This window comes from Arachis ipaensis, chromosome B4 (genome assembly GCF_059453495.1).
Source record: "Arachis ipaensis isolate K30076 ecotype BB chromosome B4, ASM5945349v1, whole genome shotgun sequence".
In the NCBI taxonomy this organism is placed as follows: Eukaryota; Viridiplantae; Streptophyta; class Magnoliopsida; order Fabales; family Fabaceae; genus Arachis; species Arachis ipaensis.
The window spans coordinates 102,976,647-102,996,458 of NC_142439.1; the positions used below are offsets into that span (position 1 = coordinate 102,976,647).

Below are 19,812 nucleotides of genomic sequence, written 5' to 3' on the forward strand. Positions count from 1 at the left end.
CCTCATCAAGACTTCGACACTCTAGTTCGTTTTCTTTACTTGTCTCTTACTCTTCCATGTTCCTTAATTTACTTAATTTTATTGTTGGATTATTTTAGCATTTATTAATACAAGAATCACTTTTATTTTTGATTAATCTTTTGATCATTATTTATGATGTCTTTCTTTAATTCCTTTTCTTATGTTATGAATTTTACATTTACAATGAGCGAGTAGTCCCCTAACTTGATGGGGAGTTGATCGAAAGAAACACTTGAAGTTGGGATGCTCAAGAGAGAGATTGTAGTTGGGTTTATTGTTGGATTGCTCTCTAGTCACTAACATCAATCCTCCCCAGAGCGGATTGGAACTTGTGGATAGAAATAGCATTCCAACTTGTTTAACTTTCCCTTACTTAGTGAGGGACAACTAAACAGAATAATTCCCAATTATCAATTAATCTTGAGTGTACTGCAACAAGAATAGGGCTTCCAACTAATCAACTCCCAATCAAGGCTTTTATTTAAATTTATATAAATTTTCTAATTTAATTTTCTGCCATTCAACTCAAACCTTTTTGAAAACATCTGATTAATAAAATAGCACACTTTTCTGTAACTCGTTAGGAGACGACCTGGGACTCATACTCCCCGTATTTTGATTTTAATTTCTGTGACACCCTTTTTAAATTGATAAAGCGGATTTCTGGTTGGTTGAGAACTATACTTGCAACGCATATTTTATAATCATTCTTAAATCGCCAATTTCCGCCCGCATCATTAAGTCATAAAAATCACATTTTTGACTTTCTAGAATAAATTCTTGTTTATGGGTTAATTAGCCGTTAATTAACCGGGTTTTACATCAAGCGCTTCGCATCCTAAAGCTCTTAAAAGAAGCTGAGATGATGCAATGTCCAAACTAGAAGTGGGTTCATCCAAGATCAGAAGTGAACGTTTCATAACCATTTCTAATCCGACATTTACACGCTTCCTTTGGCCGCCAAAGATCCCTCGATTTTCCACCGTTCCAACCAAGGAATTCCTCACAGAATGAAGCCCCAAGAATTCAATAACTCTTTCAAGAACTAGAACTTTTTCTTGTTTTGACAAGTCAGCTGATAACCTTTAACATTAACAAAAAAATTCACTTGAATAAGTACATTTCTAGCACTCAAGAGTAACAACATAGTTCAGTTAGAATGTGCAACAATATAATGTACCTGTATTGTGCACTAATCCAGAGATTCTCTTCCACTATCAAGTTTCCATGAACTACACCATCTTGTGTCACAAAGCCAATAATTTTCTTGAAGGAGAGGATTGATTCATTCCTTCCATTTATAAGAATCGAACCACTCGTGAGGCATTCAAAGGCCTTTCCATTAGATAATATTTGGCTGTTATCTCAAAATAAAAAGCAAACACTTAAACACTTCAATTTTAGCTTGATCTGCCAGATTCATTAGGATCAAGCAAGCAAACAGAGAAAAAGTAATAATACAGAGAGAGAATCACAGGCTTCTAAATATTGAAACCTAAATCGAAAAATAAATGGAGAAGACCTACCGACAGCAGCGATCTTGTGCGTCTACGTGCAAGAACGGCGGCGGTACAAGCGGCAGAGGTGTGGTGTTGTAACAAGAACAATAACGGTGGCTAGAAGACCTTGGCGACGTAAATCTGAGATGAACAAATGATGACAGCGATGCGGATCTGAGGTGGATCGGATGGAAATGAGGTCCAAGGAGTAGAATGATGGACGGCGACTGTCGGCGATGGCAACGGTTACGGCGGTGGTGATTGGCGATGGAGGAAAGCACGCGAATTAACCCAATGTCGATACTTCTCTTCCTTTTTCAGTTTCTCTTTCTCTCTCCAGTTTTCAATTTCATTTAGGGATAATAAAAGAAAGTAATAATAAAGTTTAGTGGCAATAATGATAATGGCCACCGTAATAATTTAGAAAAATTAAAATTATAAGTAATAAAAGATAATAATTTTTTGGCAATAGTAATAATGGCCACTATAACATATTGTAATAATGGCAAATATATAATTACCGCAAAAATATAACTTAAATTAAAGAATTAGTGGCCATTATGTTATTGCCACTAAAAGTTTGTTGCTAAAACACATTTTTCTTGTAGTGAACGTGAATATACCTGAGGAGTGTTAGTATATTTATAGTAGAGTTGATAACCATCTTCGTGGGAGTACTTTCATCTTTTCTGATGGATAACTGTTCCTTTTACTTCAATAATTTTTTTAAAAATTATAATTTAGTTTTAAAAATTATATCAAACATCAATACTATAACTTTTCATAAGTTAAAAGTTAAAAAAAATAGTTATAAACTTATTCAAAAGCACGTGATTTGGTGCTTTAAAGTTGTATGGAATTTTAGTGCTCCTTAATTAAAAAAAAATTATATATAAAATTTTAGTATTTTGTAATTAAGAAAAAAGAGGAGAATGAGTACTAAAGTTTTGTTTGGGGCTTTGGACTAAATTTTTTTTTTAATTTGAGTTTATTTCATTTTTGGATTCATATCAAATTATTACAAAATTATGACAAAAATTTAAAAGAATTAAAAGGGCAAAATATTCTTTAGGATTAATATTTTAAAAGACTAAAATATCTTTTAATATTAAATTTATTTAATTAAAAGACAAAAATATTCTTTTAGTATTAATGTGTTATTTAAATATATTAAAACAAAAAGATCAAAATATCATTTATTTTGTATAAGCATATTAAAAGAGACAAAAAAAAACTCTATGTCATTAGTTACTTAGAAATATTTATGAATATAACTTTACTTTTAAAAATTTAAATTTATATGTATATTATATAACGTAAAATAATATTTCGTATAAGAGAATGAATTTAATTATTATTTTTTTATTTTAAAAACTAATTATCATAAAAATTTTGTATCTTAATTTTAATTATTTTATATTTAGTTCATCCCATTACACTCAAAATTTATTTTTATTATATTATATATACTAAAGCACATTTATGTTGTGATTTTTTTCTATGCCTTGTAGTTTCTTATTTAAACATAAATATATAATAAAAAATTTATTTATTTAAATATTATAAAGAGAATATTTTTTACAGAAATAAAAACTATTCTTAAAAGTATTATTGAAATTTAAAGAAAAAAAAATAAATATAATTTAAGTAATTTATATGCATAATTTAATTAAATAGACTTAACTCTTTAATATCTTTTAAAGAGGACGAGATACAAGATTGAGACAAAAATATCTTTTTATAAAAAAAAAATATCTAGGAATCACCACTAACTTTATTGCAAAAAATAAAAAAAAATTTAAATTTCACAAAATACTCTTTTTTAGAGTTTGGGATCCGAGATGACCTAATTACCTTATATATTAAAAAATAAAAATATACAATTTATATAATTTTTATCTAACCTTAATCAAACTTCAACCATTATTCACCTATTTTTTGTTTTTATTTTTCTTCGTTACAAAACTTTTTCCTTCTCTCTTTTCTTTTCTTTTGAGAAATCTAATTCTAATTTCGTATTCAAATCCATGCAATCTGATATGATCGGTCCAAGTTTAGTCACAGAAATATATTTGCCCGATTCATTCTAAATCTATCAAATTTAATTGGTTCAATTCTCAATTTCTTCCATACTCAACCCAACCCAATATGATTACACCCTAACTTTATGGATTAAACATTATAAGCAACAACTTTAATTATGAATCTAACGACAATGTAACATGATTCTGCTGCTTGATTTGCGACTATTTACTTAAAATTATTTTTAAATTTAGCTTTAACTATAAAAATCTAAAATTACATTCAACTAATAACTTAAAATAAACATCTCTAATAGAATTTTTAAAATAATCTTATGTAGTACCTTAATACATTTAAATTTGTTTTCAATATCTTTTTTTTCTTTTAAAGTATGTTTTGACAAATTAATTTGAAATAACACTTTACAAAAAAAATATTAATTATATTCCTAATATATATTTATATATCTTAATTAAATAGTATGTTATAATATAATTAATTTCTAAAATTATGATGCTATAGATGAATAAAAGAAAGTAGTATATAAAACAAGTTTTATGAGATAAATTATAATTTTAAATAAATAATTAAAATAAATAAAATTTAAAATTATTAATTAATTAGATTTTATAAACTAATTTAATAATTTTAATAACTTATATACCAATAGAATATGTTAAATTCCCAATAGTAAGTCACCCAAAAAAATTCTCAAATATAATTGTCATTTGTGGAAATATATTTTAGAGGTTATAGTTAACAGTTTGGCTATACATTCAAGTTTTTTTGGTAACTAACTCTAACCAAGTTGGTCAAAACTTAATAAAAACTACTTTCATTACATGCAACGTATATACATATATGCATGCTTCACTAATGCAAACATATCCTTCTTCTTCTTCACGTTCCTTCTTCTTCTTCTCATTCTTCTTCCTTCTCCTGTGTGTTCCTTCTTCTTCTTCACGTATTTTCTCTCCATCATCGTTCTTTTTATTGTTGTTGTTGTTGTACTTTTTCTTTTTCTCCTTTAATTTCTTCCTAGTAATTTTGAAACATTAATTTTTATTCTTTTTTTATTTTATTCCTTTTAAGAAAATAAAATAAGAAGAAGATGAAGAAGAAGCAGCAGAAGATGATGAGGAGGAAGATGAAAAGTTTTGCATTATGCAGAATTTATCAAAATAAATATACACCAAAATTTCTTAAAAATAACACATAAATTTCTTAGTTTTTACACCAAAATTTTGCTAGAAATGCACAAAAATATTTTCTTTAATGCTACATTTTTTCTTCTTTTCTCCATTATTTCTTTCTTTCTTTTAGTTGAATGAATGTAGATTTATCCTCTTTCTAAAAATTTTACAGCATTATGTCATTTTTCTTCTTCTTTGTTTGATTTTTTTTGTTTTTATTCTTGTTAAGAGAGTAAAACATGAAAAAACTTGAGAAGATAAAACAAGAAGGAAAAGATGAATAAGAAAAAAGAAGAAGAAGAAGATGATGATGAAGAAAAAAACAAGAAGAAGCATCAGAAATTGAGGAGGAGGAAGAGGAAGAGTTTTGTATTATGTATAACTTATCAGAATACAAATACATCGAAATTTCTTAACAATAACACAAAAATTTCTTAGTTTTTACACCTAAATTTTGTAAAAGCACAAAAATATCTTCTTTAATGTTGCACTTTTTTCCTTCTTGTTTTCTTAGTTCTTTTCTTTTTTTAGTTGAATGAATGAATGTAGGTTCATCTTTCTAGTAATTTTACAGCATTATGTATTTTTTCTTCTTCTTTGTTTGATTTTTTTTATTCTTGTTAAGAGAGTAAAACAAGAAAAAACTTGAGAAAATAAAACAAGAAGAAAAAGATGAATAAGAAAAAAGAAGAAGATAATTATGATGATGAAAAAAAGAAGAAGAAGAAGCAGAAGTTGAGGAGGAGGAAGAGGAAGAGTTTTGATTATGTAGAACTTATCAGAATACAAATACATCGAAATTTCTTAATAATAACACATAAATTTCTTAGTTTTTACACCTAAATTTTGTAAAAACACAAAAATATCTTCTTTAATGTTGCATTTTTTTTCTTCTTATTTTCTTATTTCTTTTCTTTTTTTAGTTGAATGAATGAATGTAGGTTCATCCTCTTTCTAATAATTTTGCAGCATTATGTGTTTTTTCTTCTTCTTTGTTTAATTTTTTTATTTTTATTCTTGTTAAGAGAGTAAAACAAGAAGAAACTTGAGAAGGTAAAATAAGAAGAAAAAGATGAATAAGAAAAAAAAGAAGAAGATAATAATGATGAAAAAGAAGAAGAAGAAGCAGCAAAAGATGAGGAGGAGGAAGAGAAAAGTTTTTGAATTATGTATAACTTATTAGAATAAAAATACACCGAAATTTTTTAACAATAACACATAAGTTTCTTAGTTTTTACACCGAAATTTTGCTACAAATGCACAAAAATATTTTCTGTAATGCTGCATTTTTCTTCTTTTTTTTTTATTTCTTTTTTTCTTTTAGTTGAATGCATGAATGTAGGTTCATCCTCTTCCTAGTAATTTTGTAGCATTATGTGTTTCTTCTTTTTTTGTTTTATTTCTTATTAAGAAAGTAAAATAAGAAGAAACTTAAGAAGGTAAAATAAGAAGAAAAAGATGAATAAAAAAATAAGATGATGATGATGATGATGATGATAATGATGATGATGATGAAAAAGAAGAAAAAAATAACAGAAGATGAGGAGGAGGAAGAATTTTGAATTATGCAGAACTTATTAGAATATAAATACACCGAAATTTCTTAATAATGACAGATAAATTTTTTAGTTTTTACACCAAAATTAGAAAGAGGAGAAGGAGATAGTGGTGGTGGTAGTGACGATGACGATAATGAAAGAGAAAGATGAAGAAAAAGGAGGAGATGAAAAGAATGCAGAAAACGAAGAAAACACCAAGAAGGAAAAGAATGCAATTATATATATTTGTGCTTAAGTAAAAAATTTGTTAGAGCCGTATCAACAATATGTAACTCTAGTGGCAGTACTCCTTTTCCCATAAAAAATAGAAACGATAGCCGTATCAACATCAACATTATTCCTTCAAGGCTCAATCTATGTTCTGCTCTCCAGTAGCAACAGGCAGCAATGTGACTCCCTCACTTCATCGTCTTTGTTTTTATTTGTTCTGCCTCTTTTTTTTATTGTCGTGAATGATACTGTCTTACTACCTTTTTCTTGTATTTACACTATGTTTATATGTTTGATGGAAAATGAGAGGAAAGAAAATGGATGGAAAGAAATGAGAGGAAAGAAAATGAAAAGAAAAGTGATTTTTTTATGTTGTTTGGATGAAAAGAAAATGGAAAGAAATAAAATAAGAAGAATTTTTTTTTGTTTGGATATAAAGAAAAGTAAGAAGAGAGAAAATTATCATAGAGTAAAATTATTTTATCATCCTTACATATATTATATATAAATTATAATTTATTAATGTATTTAAATTAATTTTTTAATACAAAAAAATCATCCAAATTATTTTTAAAGATTTTAAATATCATAAACAACAAGATATATCTTTGTTTTTCAAACAAATACAAATAAATAATTGTGCAAAAAAATAATAAAAATTACTCATAGGTTATGCCATTAATTTCTTTAATTATATTGCAAGAAAAATGTCACTAAATTGTCTTTAAAAAATAAAATAGTAACTACATAATGAAAAATCATATACAATTTTTATATGCATTGAAGATGGTCAAAAGCACCAAAATTCAGTAGACTTAACTACTAAAAACACTTAATAATTTAGATGGTCAAAAATTAATTTAACCAAAGCAGAATTTTGTATAATTTCACAACTAGAAAATGGATTAATACAGACAGATTTACATACAGATTTAGTCTTTATTACAGACAGATTTTTGGTTACCGACAAAATTACCGACGGATTTTGTCCCTCTGTAAAAGTGGTGCACGAAATTGTGATCTCTGGTAATGGCTTCTTAGGCCAGATACTCTGATCTAGTTTTACAGTCTGTCACAACTTCGATACAACTAACCAGCAAGTGCACTGGGTCGTCCAAGTAATACCTTACGTGAGTAAGGGTCGAATCCCACGGAGATTGTTGGTATGAAGCAAGCTATGGTCACCTTGTAAATCTCAGTCAGGCGGATATAAAATAATTATGTGGTTTTCGAATTATAAATAATAAAATAGGGATAGAGACACTTATGTAATTCATTGATAGGAATTTCAGATAAGCGAATGGAGATGCTTTCGTTCCTCTGAACCTCTGCTTTCCTGCTATCTTCATCCAATCAGTCTTACTCCTTTCCATGGCTGGCTTTATGCAAGGGCATCACCGTTGTCAGTGGCTACATCCCCTCCTCTCAGTGAATAATATGCTCACGCACCCTGTCACGGCACGGCTATTCATCTGTCGGTTCTCGATCATGCTGGAATAGGATTCACCCTCCTTTTGCGTCTGTCACTAACGCCCAACAATCGCGAGTTTGAAGCTCGTCACAGTCATTCAATAATTGAATCCTACTCAGAATACCACAGACAAGGTTTAGACCTTCCGGATTCTCTTGAATGCCGCCATCATTCTAGCTTACGCCACGAAGATTCTGGTTAGGAGATCTAAGAGATACTCATTCTAGCTTAATTCATGTAGAACAGAAGTGTTTGTCAGGCACACGTTCATAAGGGGGAAGGATGATGAGCGTCACACATAATCATCACCTTCATCACGTTCTTGGGTGCGAATGGATATCTTAGAAGAGAAATAAGAAGAATTGAATAGAAAACAGTAGTACTTTGCATTAATCTTTGAGGAACAGCAGAGCTCCACACCTTAATCTATGGAGTGTAGAAACTCTACCGTATGAAAATACATAAGTGAAGGTCCAGGCATGGCCGAGATGGCCAGCCCCCTAAAACGTGATCACAGGATCAAAATACAATCCAGGATGCCTAATACAATAGTAAGAGGTCCTATTTATAATAAACTAGCTACTAGGGTTTACATGAGTAAGTATTTGATGTATAAATCCACTTCCGGGGCCCACTTGGTGTGTGTTTGGGCTGAGCTTAAGTGTTGCACGTGCAGAGGCCATTTGTGGAGTTGAACGCCAGTTTTTGTGCCAGTTTGGGCGTTCAACTCTGGTTTTGGATCCTTTTCTGGCGCTGGACGCCAGATTTGGGTAGAAAGCTGGCGTTGAACGCCAGTTTACGTCGTCAATTATTGGCCAAAGTATGGACTATTATATATTGCTGGAAAGCCCTGGATGTCTACTTTCCAATGCAATTGGAATCGCGCCATTTCGAGTTCTGTAGCTCCAGAAAATCCACTTTGAGTGCAGGGAGGTCAGAATCCAACAGCATCAGCAGTCCTTTTTCAACCTCTGAATCTGATTTCTGCTCAAGTCCCTCAATTTCAGCCAGAAAATACCTGAAATCACAGAAAAACACACAAACTCATAGTAAAGTCCAGAAATGTGAATTTAACACAAAATCTATTAAAAATATCCCTAAAAGTAACTAGATCCTACTAAAAACATACTAAAAACAATGTCAAAAAGCGTATAAATTATCCGCTCATCACAACACCAAACTTAAATTGTTGCTTGTCCCCAAGCAACTGAAAATCAAAATAGGATAAAAAGAATAGAATATACTATAAATTCCAAACTATCAATGAAACAGAGCTTCAATCATATGAGCGGGACTTATAGCTTTTTGCCTCTTAAATAGTTTTGGCATCTCACTTTATCCATTGAGGTTCAGAATGATTGGCATCTATAGGAACTTCAGATTTCGAATAGTGTTATTGACTCTCTTAGTTCAGCATGATGATTCTTGAACACAGCTTCTTTATGAGTCTTGGCCGTGGCCCTAATCATTTTGTTTTCCAGTATTACCACCGGATACATAAATGCCACAGACACATAATTGGGTGAACCTTTTCAGATTGTGACTCAGCTTTGCTAAAGTCCCCAATTAGAGGTGTCCAGGGTTCTTAAGCACACTCTTTTTTTTGCTTTGAACCTTGACTTTAACCGCTCAGTCTCAAGTTTTCACTTGACACCTACATGCCACAAGCACATCGTTAGGGACAGCTTGGGTTAGCCGCTTAGACCAGGATTTTATTCCTTTAGGCCCTCCTATCCACTGATGCTCAAAGCCTTGGGATCCTTTTTTAATTGCCCTTGCCTTTTGGTTTTAAGGGTTATTGGCTTTTTGCTCTTGCCTCTTGGTTTTAAGAGCTTTGGCTTTTTCTGCTTGCTTTTTCTTTCTATTTTTTTTTCGCCTTTTTTTTTTTTCTGCAAGCTTTGCTCTTTGCTGCTTTTTCTTGCTTCAAGAATCATTTTTATGATTTTTCAGATTATCAAATAACATGTCTCCTAGTCATCATTCTTTCAAGAGCCAACATATTTAACATTCTTAAACAACAACTTCAAAAGACATATGCACTGTTCAAGCATACATTCAGAAAACAAGAAGCATTGTCACCACATCAATATAATTAAACTAAGTTCAAGGATAAATTCGAAACTCATGTACTTCTTGTTCTTTTGAATTAAAACATTTTTTTTTTTAGAGAGGTGATGGATTCATAGGACATTTATAACTTTAAGACAAAGTTACTAACTACTAATGATCATGTAATGAAGACACAAACATAGATAAGCACATAACATAGAAAACGAAAACAGAAGAAATAAGAACAAGGAATGAATCCACCTTAGTGATGGTGGCGTTTCCTTCTTGAGGAACCAATGATGTCCTTAAGCTCTTCTATGTCTCTTCCTTGTCTTTGTTGCTCCTCCTTCATTACTTTTAGATATTCTCTGATTTCATGAAGGATGATGGAGTGCTCTTGATGTTCCACCCTTAGTTGCTTCCAATAATTGTGTGGAAGAAAATGTATCCCTTGAGGTATCTCAGGGATCTCTTGATTTGCAGTCAAATGTTCTACCACTGAGCTATAGACCCTTGATGGAAGCTTTTGTCTTCCCTTTCCTCTTTCTAGAGGTTTCTCTGGCCTTAGGTGCCATCAATGGTTATGGAAAAAACAAAAAAGCTATGCTTTTACCACACCAAACTTAGAATGTTGCTCGCCCTCGAGCAAAAGAAGAAAGAATAGAAGAATAAGAAGAAGATATGGAGGAGATGGATGGGAGTGTGTATTCGGCCATATGGGTGGGATTGGGTGGGAGAGAGATGTTGAATTTTGAAGGTAGTGGGTGTATGGATGTGAGTGGTAAATGGAAAGTAGAAGGGATGATCATGAATGGGAAGAGAGATGATGAGGTAGGTGGGGATACTGTGGGGTCCACAGATCCTGAGGTGTCAAGGCATTTACATCCCTGCACCAATTTAGGCATGTAAAATGCCCTTGCACACAACTCTGGGCGTTCAGCGCCAGGTTGGTGCCCATTTTGGGTGTTCAACACCCCTTTGCTGCCATTTCTGGCGTTGAACGCCAGAACCATGCTTGTTCTGGGCGTTCAGCGCCAGGATGCTCCCATTCTGGGCGTTCAGCGCCAGAACTATGCTCTGTTCTGGCGTTTGAACGCCAGACAGATGCTCCTCCAGGGTGTGATTTTTCTTCTGCTGTTTTTTATTCCGTTTTCAATTTTTATATTTATTTTGTGACTCCTCATGATCATGAACCTAAGAAAACATGAAAAACAATAAAAATAAGAATTAGATAAACATTGGGTTGCCTCCCAACAAGCGCTTCTTTAATGTCAATAGCTTGACAGTGGGCTCTCATGGAGCCTCACAGATGTGCAGAGTTTTGTTGAGACTCTCCAACACCAAACTTAGAGTTTGGATATGGGAGTTCAACACCAAACTTAGAGTTTGGTTGTGGCCTCCCAACACCAAACTTAGAGTTTGACTGTGGGGGCTCTGGTTGACTCTGCTTGGAGAGAAGCTTTTTCTGCTTCCTCTCCATGGTTGCAGAGGGAGATCCTTGAGTTTTAAACACAAGGGAGTTCTCATTCCATTGAAGGAATATTTCACCTCTGTCAACATCAATCACAGCTCTTGCTGTGGCCAGGAAAGGTCTTCCTAGGATGATGGATTCATCCTCTTCCTTTCTAGTATCCAGGACTATGAAATCAGTAGGGATGTAAAGGCCTTCAACCTTTACTAACACGTCCTCTACTTGTCCATAAGCCTGTTTTCTTGAATTATCTACCATCTCTAATGAGATTCTAGCAGCTTGCACCCCATAGATTCCCAGTTTCTCTATTACAGAGAGGGGCATGAGGTTTATTCCTGAACCAAGGTCACACAGAGCCTTAAAGATCATGGTGCCTATGGTACAGGGTATTATGAACTTTCCAGGATCCTGTCTCTTCTGAGGCAATGTCAGTTGATCCAGATCACTTAGTTCATTGATGAACAAGGGAGGTTCAACTTCCCAAGTATCAATGCCAAATAATTTGGCATTCAGCTTCATGATTGCACCAAGAAACTTGGCAGTTTGCTCTTCAGTAACATCCTCGTTCTCTTCAGAAGAGGAATACTCATCAGAGCTCATGAAGGGCATAAGGAGGTTCAATGGAATCTCTATGGTCTCTAGATGAGCATCAGAGTCCTTTGGTTCCTCAGAGGGAAGCTCCTTATTGATCACTGGACGTCCCAGGAGGTCTTCCTCCTTGGGATTCACGTCTTCTCCTCTCCTCACAGGTTCGGCCATGGCACTTATGTCAATGGCCTTGCACTCTCCTTTTGGGTTCTCTTCTGTATTGCTTGGGAGAGTACTAGAAGGGATTTCAGTGATCCTTTTACTCAGCTGGCCCACTTGTGCTTCCAGATTTCTAATGGAAGACCTTGTTTCATTCATGAAACTTACAGTGGCCTTAGATAGATCAGAGACTAGATTTGCTAAATTAGAAGCATTTTGTTCAGAGTTCTCTGTCTGTTGCTGAGTTGATGATGGAAAAGGTTTGCTATTGCTAAACCTGTTTCTTCCACCATTATTAAAGCCTTGTTGGGGCTTTTGATCCTTCCATGAGAAATTTGGATGATTTCTCCATGTTGAGTTATAGGTGTTTCCATAAGGTTCACCTAAGTAGTTCACCTCTGCTATTGCAGGGTTCTCAGGATCATAGGCTTCTTCTTCAGAAGATGCCTCTTGAGTACTGTTGGATGCAGCTTGCATTCCATGCAGACTCTGAGAGATCATATTGACTTGCTGAGTCAATATTTTATTCTGAGCCAATATGGCATTCAGAGTATCAACTTCAAGAACTCCCTTCTTCATAGGCGTCCCATTACTCACAGGATTCCTTTCAGAAGTGTACATGAACTGGTTATTAGCAACCATGTCAATGAGTTCTTGAGCTTCTGCAAGCGTTTTCTTTAGGTGAATGGATCCACCTGCAGAAGTGTCCAGTGACATCTTTGATAGCTCAGATAAACCATCATAGAATATATCCAGGATGGTCCATTCTGAGAGCATGTCAGAAGGACACTTTTTGGTCAACTGTTTGTATCTTTCCCAAGCTTCATAGAGGGATTCACCTTCTTTCTGTCTGAAGGTTTGAACATCAGCTCTAAGCTTGCTCAGCTTTTGAGGAGGAAAGTACTTGGCTGAGAAAGCCGTGACCAGCTTATCCCAAGAGTTCAGGCTGTCTTTAGGTTGAGAATCCAACCATAATCTAGCTCTGTCTCTTACAGCAAAAGGGAAAAGCATGAGCCTGTAGACTTCAGGATCTACTCCATTAGTCTTAACAGTATCACATATCTGCAAGAATTCAGTTAAGAACTGAAAAGGATCTTCAGATGGAAGTCCATGAAACTTGCAGTTCTGCTGCATCAGAGAAACTAATTGAGGTTTCAGCTCAAAATTGTTTGCTCCAATGGCAGGAATGGAGATGCTTCTTCCATGTAAATTGGAATTAGGTGCAGTGAAGTCACCAAGCATCTTCCTTATATTATTATTATTTTCGGCTGCCATCTCCTTTTCCTGTTTGAAAATTTCTGAAAGGTTATCTCTGGATTGTTGTATTTTAGCTTCTCTTAATTTTTTTCTTCAGAGTCCTTTCAGGTTCTGGATCTGCTTTAACAAGAATGTTCTTGTCCTTGCTCCTGCTCATATGACAAAGAAGATGGCACAGAAAAAATAGTAATAATAATATGGATCCTTTATACCACAGTATAGGGATCCTTGTGTTAGTAGAAGAAAAGAAGGGAAGAAAATCTGAACTCAGAGAGAGAGGGGGTTCGGATTTTTGGAGAGTTGAAGGAAAGATGTTAGTATATCAATAAACAAATAGAAGAAGATGAGAGGGGGAAGTGAATTTTCGAAAACAATTTTTGAAAAAGAGTTAGTGATTTTTGAAAATAGTTTTTGAAAAAGGTTAGTATTTTTTTTCGAAATTTTTTTTTAATAAAAAATAAAAATAATTAGTTAATAAAAAAGAAATTTTTGAAAAAGAGGGAAGATATTTTCGAAAATTAGAGAGAGAGAGAGTTAGTTAGGTAGTTTTGAAAAAGTTAAGAAACAAACAAAAAGTTAGTTAGTTAGTTGAAACAAATTTGAAAAGATAAGAAGTTGGGAAGTTAGAAAAGATATTTTGAAATCAAATTTTGAAAAAGATAAGATAAGAAGATATTTTTTTGAAAAGATATGATAGAAATTAGTTTTGAAAAAGATTTGATTTTTAAAATCACAATTAATGACTTGATTCATAAGAAATCACAAGATATGATTCTAGAACTTAAAGTTTGAATCTTTCTTAACAAGCAAGTAACAAACTTCAAATTTTTGAATCAAAATATTAATTGATTATGTTATTTTCGAAAATTTGGTATAAAAATAAGAAAAAGATTTTTGAAAAATATTTTTGAAATTTTCGAAAATAACTAAGAATTTTGAAAAAGATTTTATTTTTGAAAAAGATTTTGAAAAAGATAAGATTTTCAAATTGAAAATTTGATTTGACTCATGAGAAACAACTTGATTTTAAAAATTTTTGAAAAAGTCAACTCAAATTTTCGAATTTGATGAGAGAAAAAGGGAAAGATATTTTTTTGATTTTTTGAATTTTTATGAAAACATGAAAATTATGCAATGCATGAAATTTTTAGATCAAAACAATGAATGCATGCAAGAATGCTATGAATGTCAAGATGAACACCAAGAACACTATGAATGTCAAGATGAACACCAAGAACATATTTTTGAAAAAAATTTTAATGCAAAGAAAACATGCAAGACACCAAACTTAGAATTCTTTAATGCTTAGACACTAAGAATTCAAGAATGCATATGAAAAACACTAAACAACACAAAACAAAAACTCATCAAGATCAAACAAGAAGACTTACCAAGAACAACCTGAAGATCATGAAGAACACTATGAATGCATGAATTTTCGAAAAAAATGCAAGATGCACATGCAATTGACACCAAACTTATGACATGACTCATGACTCAAACAAGAAACAGAAAAATATTTTTGATTTTTATGATTTTCTAATTTTTTTTGGATTTTTGTATAATTTTTTTTGAAAACACTTGGGAAAAAGGAAGTAATGAATTCATAGTCCTCAATCAAAATCCTGGGAATTAGACATGGCTTCATGGCCAGTCAAGCTAAAATATGCTATATGAAACACTAGAATTCATTCTTAAAATTTTTGAAGAAAAATATATTTTTGAAAACAATTTTTTTTTTGAAAACAAGTGAGAAATTTTTGAAAGGTTTTTTTTTTTTGAAAAATTTTTGAAAACAAAACAAAAAGAAAATTACCTAATCTGAGCAACAAGATGAACCGTCAGTTGTCCAAACTCAAACAATCCCCGGCAACGGCGCCAAAAACTTGGTGCACGAAATTGTGATCTCTAGTAATGGCTTCTTAGGCCAGATACTCTGATCTAGTTTTACAGTCTGTCACAACTTCGATACAACTAACCAGCAAGTGTACTGGGTCGTCCAAGTAATACCTTACGTGAGTAAGGGTCGAATCCCACGGAGATTGTTGGTATGAAGCAAGCTATGGTCACCTTGTAAATCTCAGTCAGGCGGATATAAAATAATTATGTGGTTTTCGAATTATAAATAATAAAATAGGGATAGAGACACTTATGTAATTCATTGATAGGAATTTCAGATAAGCGAATGGAGATGCTTTCGTTCCTCTGAACCTCTGCTTTCCTGCTATCTTCATCCAATCAGTCTTACTCCTTTCCATGGCTGGCTTTATGCAAGGGCATCACCGTTGTCAGTGGCTACATCCCCTCCTCTCAGTGAATAATATGCTCACGCACCCTGTCACGGCACGGCTATTCATCTGTCGGTTCTCGATCATGCTGGAATAGGATTCACCCTCCTTTTGCGTCTGTCACTAACGCCCAACAATCGCGAGTTTGAAGCTCGTCACAGTCATTCAATCATTGAATCCTACTCAGAATACCACAGACAAGGTTTAGACCTTCCGGATTCTCTTGAATGCCGCCATCATTCTAGCTTACGCCACGAAGATTCTGGTTAGGAGATCTAAGAGATACTCATTCTAGCTTAATTCATGTAGAACAGAAGTATTTGTCAGGCACGCGTTCATAAGGGGGAAGGATGATGAGCGTCACACATAATCATCACCTTCATCACATTCTTGGGTGTGAATGGATATCTTAGAAGAGAAATAAGAAGAATTGAATAGAAAACAGTAGTACTTTGCATTAATCTTTGAGGAACAGCAGAGCTCCACACCTTAATCTTTGGAGTGTAGAAACTCTACCGTATGAAAATACATAAGTGAAGGTCCAGGCATGGCCGAGATGGCCAGCCCCCTAAAACGTGATCACAGGATCAAAATACAATCCAGGATGCCTAATACAATAGTAAGAGGTCCTATTTATAATAAACTAGCTACTAGGGTTTACATGAGTAAGTATTTGATGTATAAATCCACTTCCGGGGCCCACTTGGTGTGTGTTTGGGCTGAGCTTAAGTGTTGCACGTGCAGAGGCCATTTGTGGAGTTGAACGCCAGTTTTTGTGCCAGTTTGGGCGTTCAACTCTGGTTTTGGATCCTTTTCTGGCGCTGGACGCCAGATTTGGGTAGAAAGCTGGCGTTGAACGCCAGTTTACGTCGTCAATTATTGGCCAAAGTATGGACTATTATATATTGCTGGAAAGCCCTGGATGTCTACTTTCCAACGCAATTGGAAGCGCGCCATTTCGAGTTCTGTAGCTCCAGAAAATCCACTTTGGGTGCAGGGAGGTCAGAATCCAACAGCATCAGCAGTCCTTTTTCAACCTCTGAATCTGATTTCTGCTCAAGTCCCTCAATTTCAGCCAGAAAATACCTGAAATCATAGAAAAACACACAAACTCATAGTAAAGTCCAGAAATGTGAATTTAACACAAAATCTATTAAAAATATCCCTAAAAGTAACTAGATCCTACTAAAAACATACTAAAAACAATGTCAAAAAGCGTATAAATTATCCGCTCATCAAAAAGCCCCGTCGGAAATTATTTACCGACGGATTTTTTTCGGTCGGAAAATTACCGACGGATTTTTACCAGTTACCGATGGATTTTCCCTCTGTAAATTCTCCATCCATTTCCCGTAGACGACAAACTTTCCGACGAATTTTCCGTCTGTAATTACAGATAGATTTTTCGACGGATTTTCCGTCTGTAACTACAGACAGATTTTTCGACAAATTTTTCGTCTGTAATTTGAACCTTAGAAAATCATCTCACTCTAATTACAGACAAAAAATCCATCTGTAAATCTATCAGTAAAGTAAAATAGAATTTTTTTTATTTTTCATACAAAATAAATATAAATTTAAACAAGTTCATTGTATTATCAAATTAAAAGAAAAGTACTATAAACAAGCAAGTCAATATATTTCAAAATATAAACAAAGTATATTGATACATCAACTATAATAATAAGTAACAACCATATATCAACAAAGTGTATTGATACATTAACTAAGATTCAAAATATAAACTCACTGTATTGTTCAACTATACTACATCAAAAACAAAAGAAGATTATGTTTTTCAAAGTTCCACAGCTCATTGGCAGCGTGTGGAAATTGAATTCTGGAAGTGGTTCACCAGTGCAGCCTTTCCTTGGACTCGTGCATATGCCAGAGAAGCAACTTTTTCACTATTAAACTTCTCCCACTTCTTCCCATTAAATGTCTGCAAAATCAAATACATTAGTTAGAATCAAACACATTAGTTACAATGAGAAATATGCACAAAAAACTAATAACCTCATAGAATGGAATAATGTGTGATGCCGACAGCATGTTGATAAATGTGTATCCCACATTGCATTTATTCTAAAATCAAAAGAGGAAAAGGATTAACTAAGCTTCACTGGTTTAAATGGAGACTATAGGAAAAGGATCAAAGTAATCACGATCAGTTCAAATAACTTATGGATATCTCCTGCGACACATCAAATATATAAAAAAATTTGTGTTGAAATTTAACAAGTTATAGAGAATTAACCTGACAACCACCTCGGAAAGCTTCAAAAACCAGGTACTTCAATTGTTCTCTGCTAATGGAAACATCATTTAGATACTCTCTAGCCAAGATGATCTGCAATAGGAAAATATTGCAAATACTATAACATTTAATTGACAACCTACAGATAAAAGTTAATATTAACAAACCTTAAAAAGAACAAGGCCAATAAATTTTGTAAATTCAGTTGTTTGGTTGTAGAATGTACATATCTCCGCCTTAAAAAGCAAAGTTTTTGGATACATTCCTATGGCTTCTGCCTATCAATCTTGAGTTCTTGACATTATCAGTTTTGAGAAAATGTCATTTTAGTTATAGCCCCGCCAAAAAAACTATAGTAGCTAGTATAACATCACTTTTAGGTGTTTTCATTTCCTAAGTTCATATATCAGTCCTAAGGCTACTCTTATTTAGTTTCAATTGCTGTACATATGCCTATTGAAAAACCAACACATATCAATCATTCAATGGTTGGGGGCTTAAGTTTAGGTTCAATTGAGCAATCTAACATATCATGTTGGGAGCAGTTAATTTACCTTCTTCCTCAATCGACTCTTCCTAGCAGCCTCACAATTTTGAGCCAGTCTACGAAGAGTCTAGAAAAATGTTTATATAAAAATGTAAGAATCAATACTACTAATGAAACAGAAATTGAAATACTAAGCACAAGCAGTAGCACACAAAAAATGAAACAAACCTTCTGATCCTCATGTTTAAGCTTAGTTTGATCATTGGAGTCCACAACTACAAGTTCTCCATTCCCAGCCTTATTATTTGATAAATAGGAGAGTGAATGTAATGTACTCCTCAAATACTTTTCTACTGTAGTTTTCATCCCCCATTGATCTATAAGTAAGTGTAGGACAGAATCATCAAGAACAAATACTTCCAGGATGGACAACACTATTCATGGCACAACCGACTCAGTAACTTGAAACAGAGAACAACATGTACCTGTACTCTTGTGTCTCCTCAACAAGTGGCTTGCAATCCTCCCAAGTTGAAGACATAAAGTATTTTACTTGCTTGAGGATTTTGCAAGTAATGACTCCACAATATGCTTTAGTAATGACTCCATAATATGCTTTATATCCCATCTGGAATGTTATATTTTATATTAAAATTAAAAACAGAAATGCTAATATTCGGTCCTCATTTAAGAAAGTTTATGATGATAGATCAAATCATCAAATAAAATTAATTCATGGTCTCTGGCTCTTTAATCTCTCAAAATTCTACTTGTGCAGACAGAAGTTTCCCAGACCAGATTCGATTAGAAAATTTCCACAGAAGAAATCAGCGTACAACTATATGATACATATGAAATATTCTATGACACCATAAGTATTTCAGACTCCCTTACTTCTGTATCGATGACTTCCTTGACCGTTATTCCTGTGCTTTCCAGAGGCTCCAGCGGTATATTGCTTTCTAAACCATGACGGCCTCCCACTTGAATATGGATCATCCTCATCATCAATATCTTGCTTCCATCTCTAAACCATACAGAAAAGAAAGCAACCATAACCACTTTAGATGCAACATTGTAAGAGATACTAATGATAATCATGGAAGATTAGAAGCAAAGGAACCTCCTAGACAGTATCTATGACTAACACAGTTCATACAGAGAAGACCTAAGTAGATGAATGATAAAAGGTACTAGTAAAGATAAGATGGGGAGGAGAGCTGAGAGCATGAAAGGCCATCCAAATAACCCTAAAATCTGAAGTGCCAACTTTAGTAAAGA

General features: G+C 33.3%; 1 protein-coding gene, 1 non-coding gene and 1 pseudogene across 2 annotated transcripts; 1 reads left to right on the forward strand and 2 right to left on the reverse strand.

The window, feature by feature from the left end:
• Positions 1-827: 827 nt before the first annotated feature.
• LOC107636739 (ABC transporter G family member 28 pseudogene) lies at positions 828-2,184 on the reverse strand (annotated as a pseudogene).
• A 10,833-nt stretch (positions 2,185-13,017) lies between these two features.
• LOC148568620 (small nucleolar RNA R71) lies at positions 13,018-13,121 on the forward strand. Its single transcript, XR_015882139.1, has one exon. It is a non-coding gene; the product is annotated as a small nucleolar RNA R71 (small nucleolar RNA).
• A 4,479-nt stretch (positions 13,122-17,600) lies between these two features.
• On the reverse strand, positions 17,601-18,897 carry LOC107637913 (uncharacterized). Its single transcript, XM_021121330.2, has 5 exons — positions 18,760-18,897; positions 18,599-18,658; positions 18,045-18,137; positions 17,804-17,872; positions 17,601-17,729 (listed from the first exon to the last, which is right to left on the reverse strand). Exons 1-5 carry the CDS (start codon positions 18,895-18,897, stop codon positions 17,601-17,603), a joined length of 489 nt encoding a protein of 162 aa, XP_020976989.1.
• Positions 18,898-19,812: the final 915 nt, after the last annotated feature.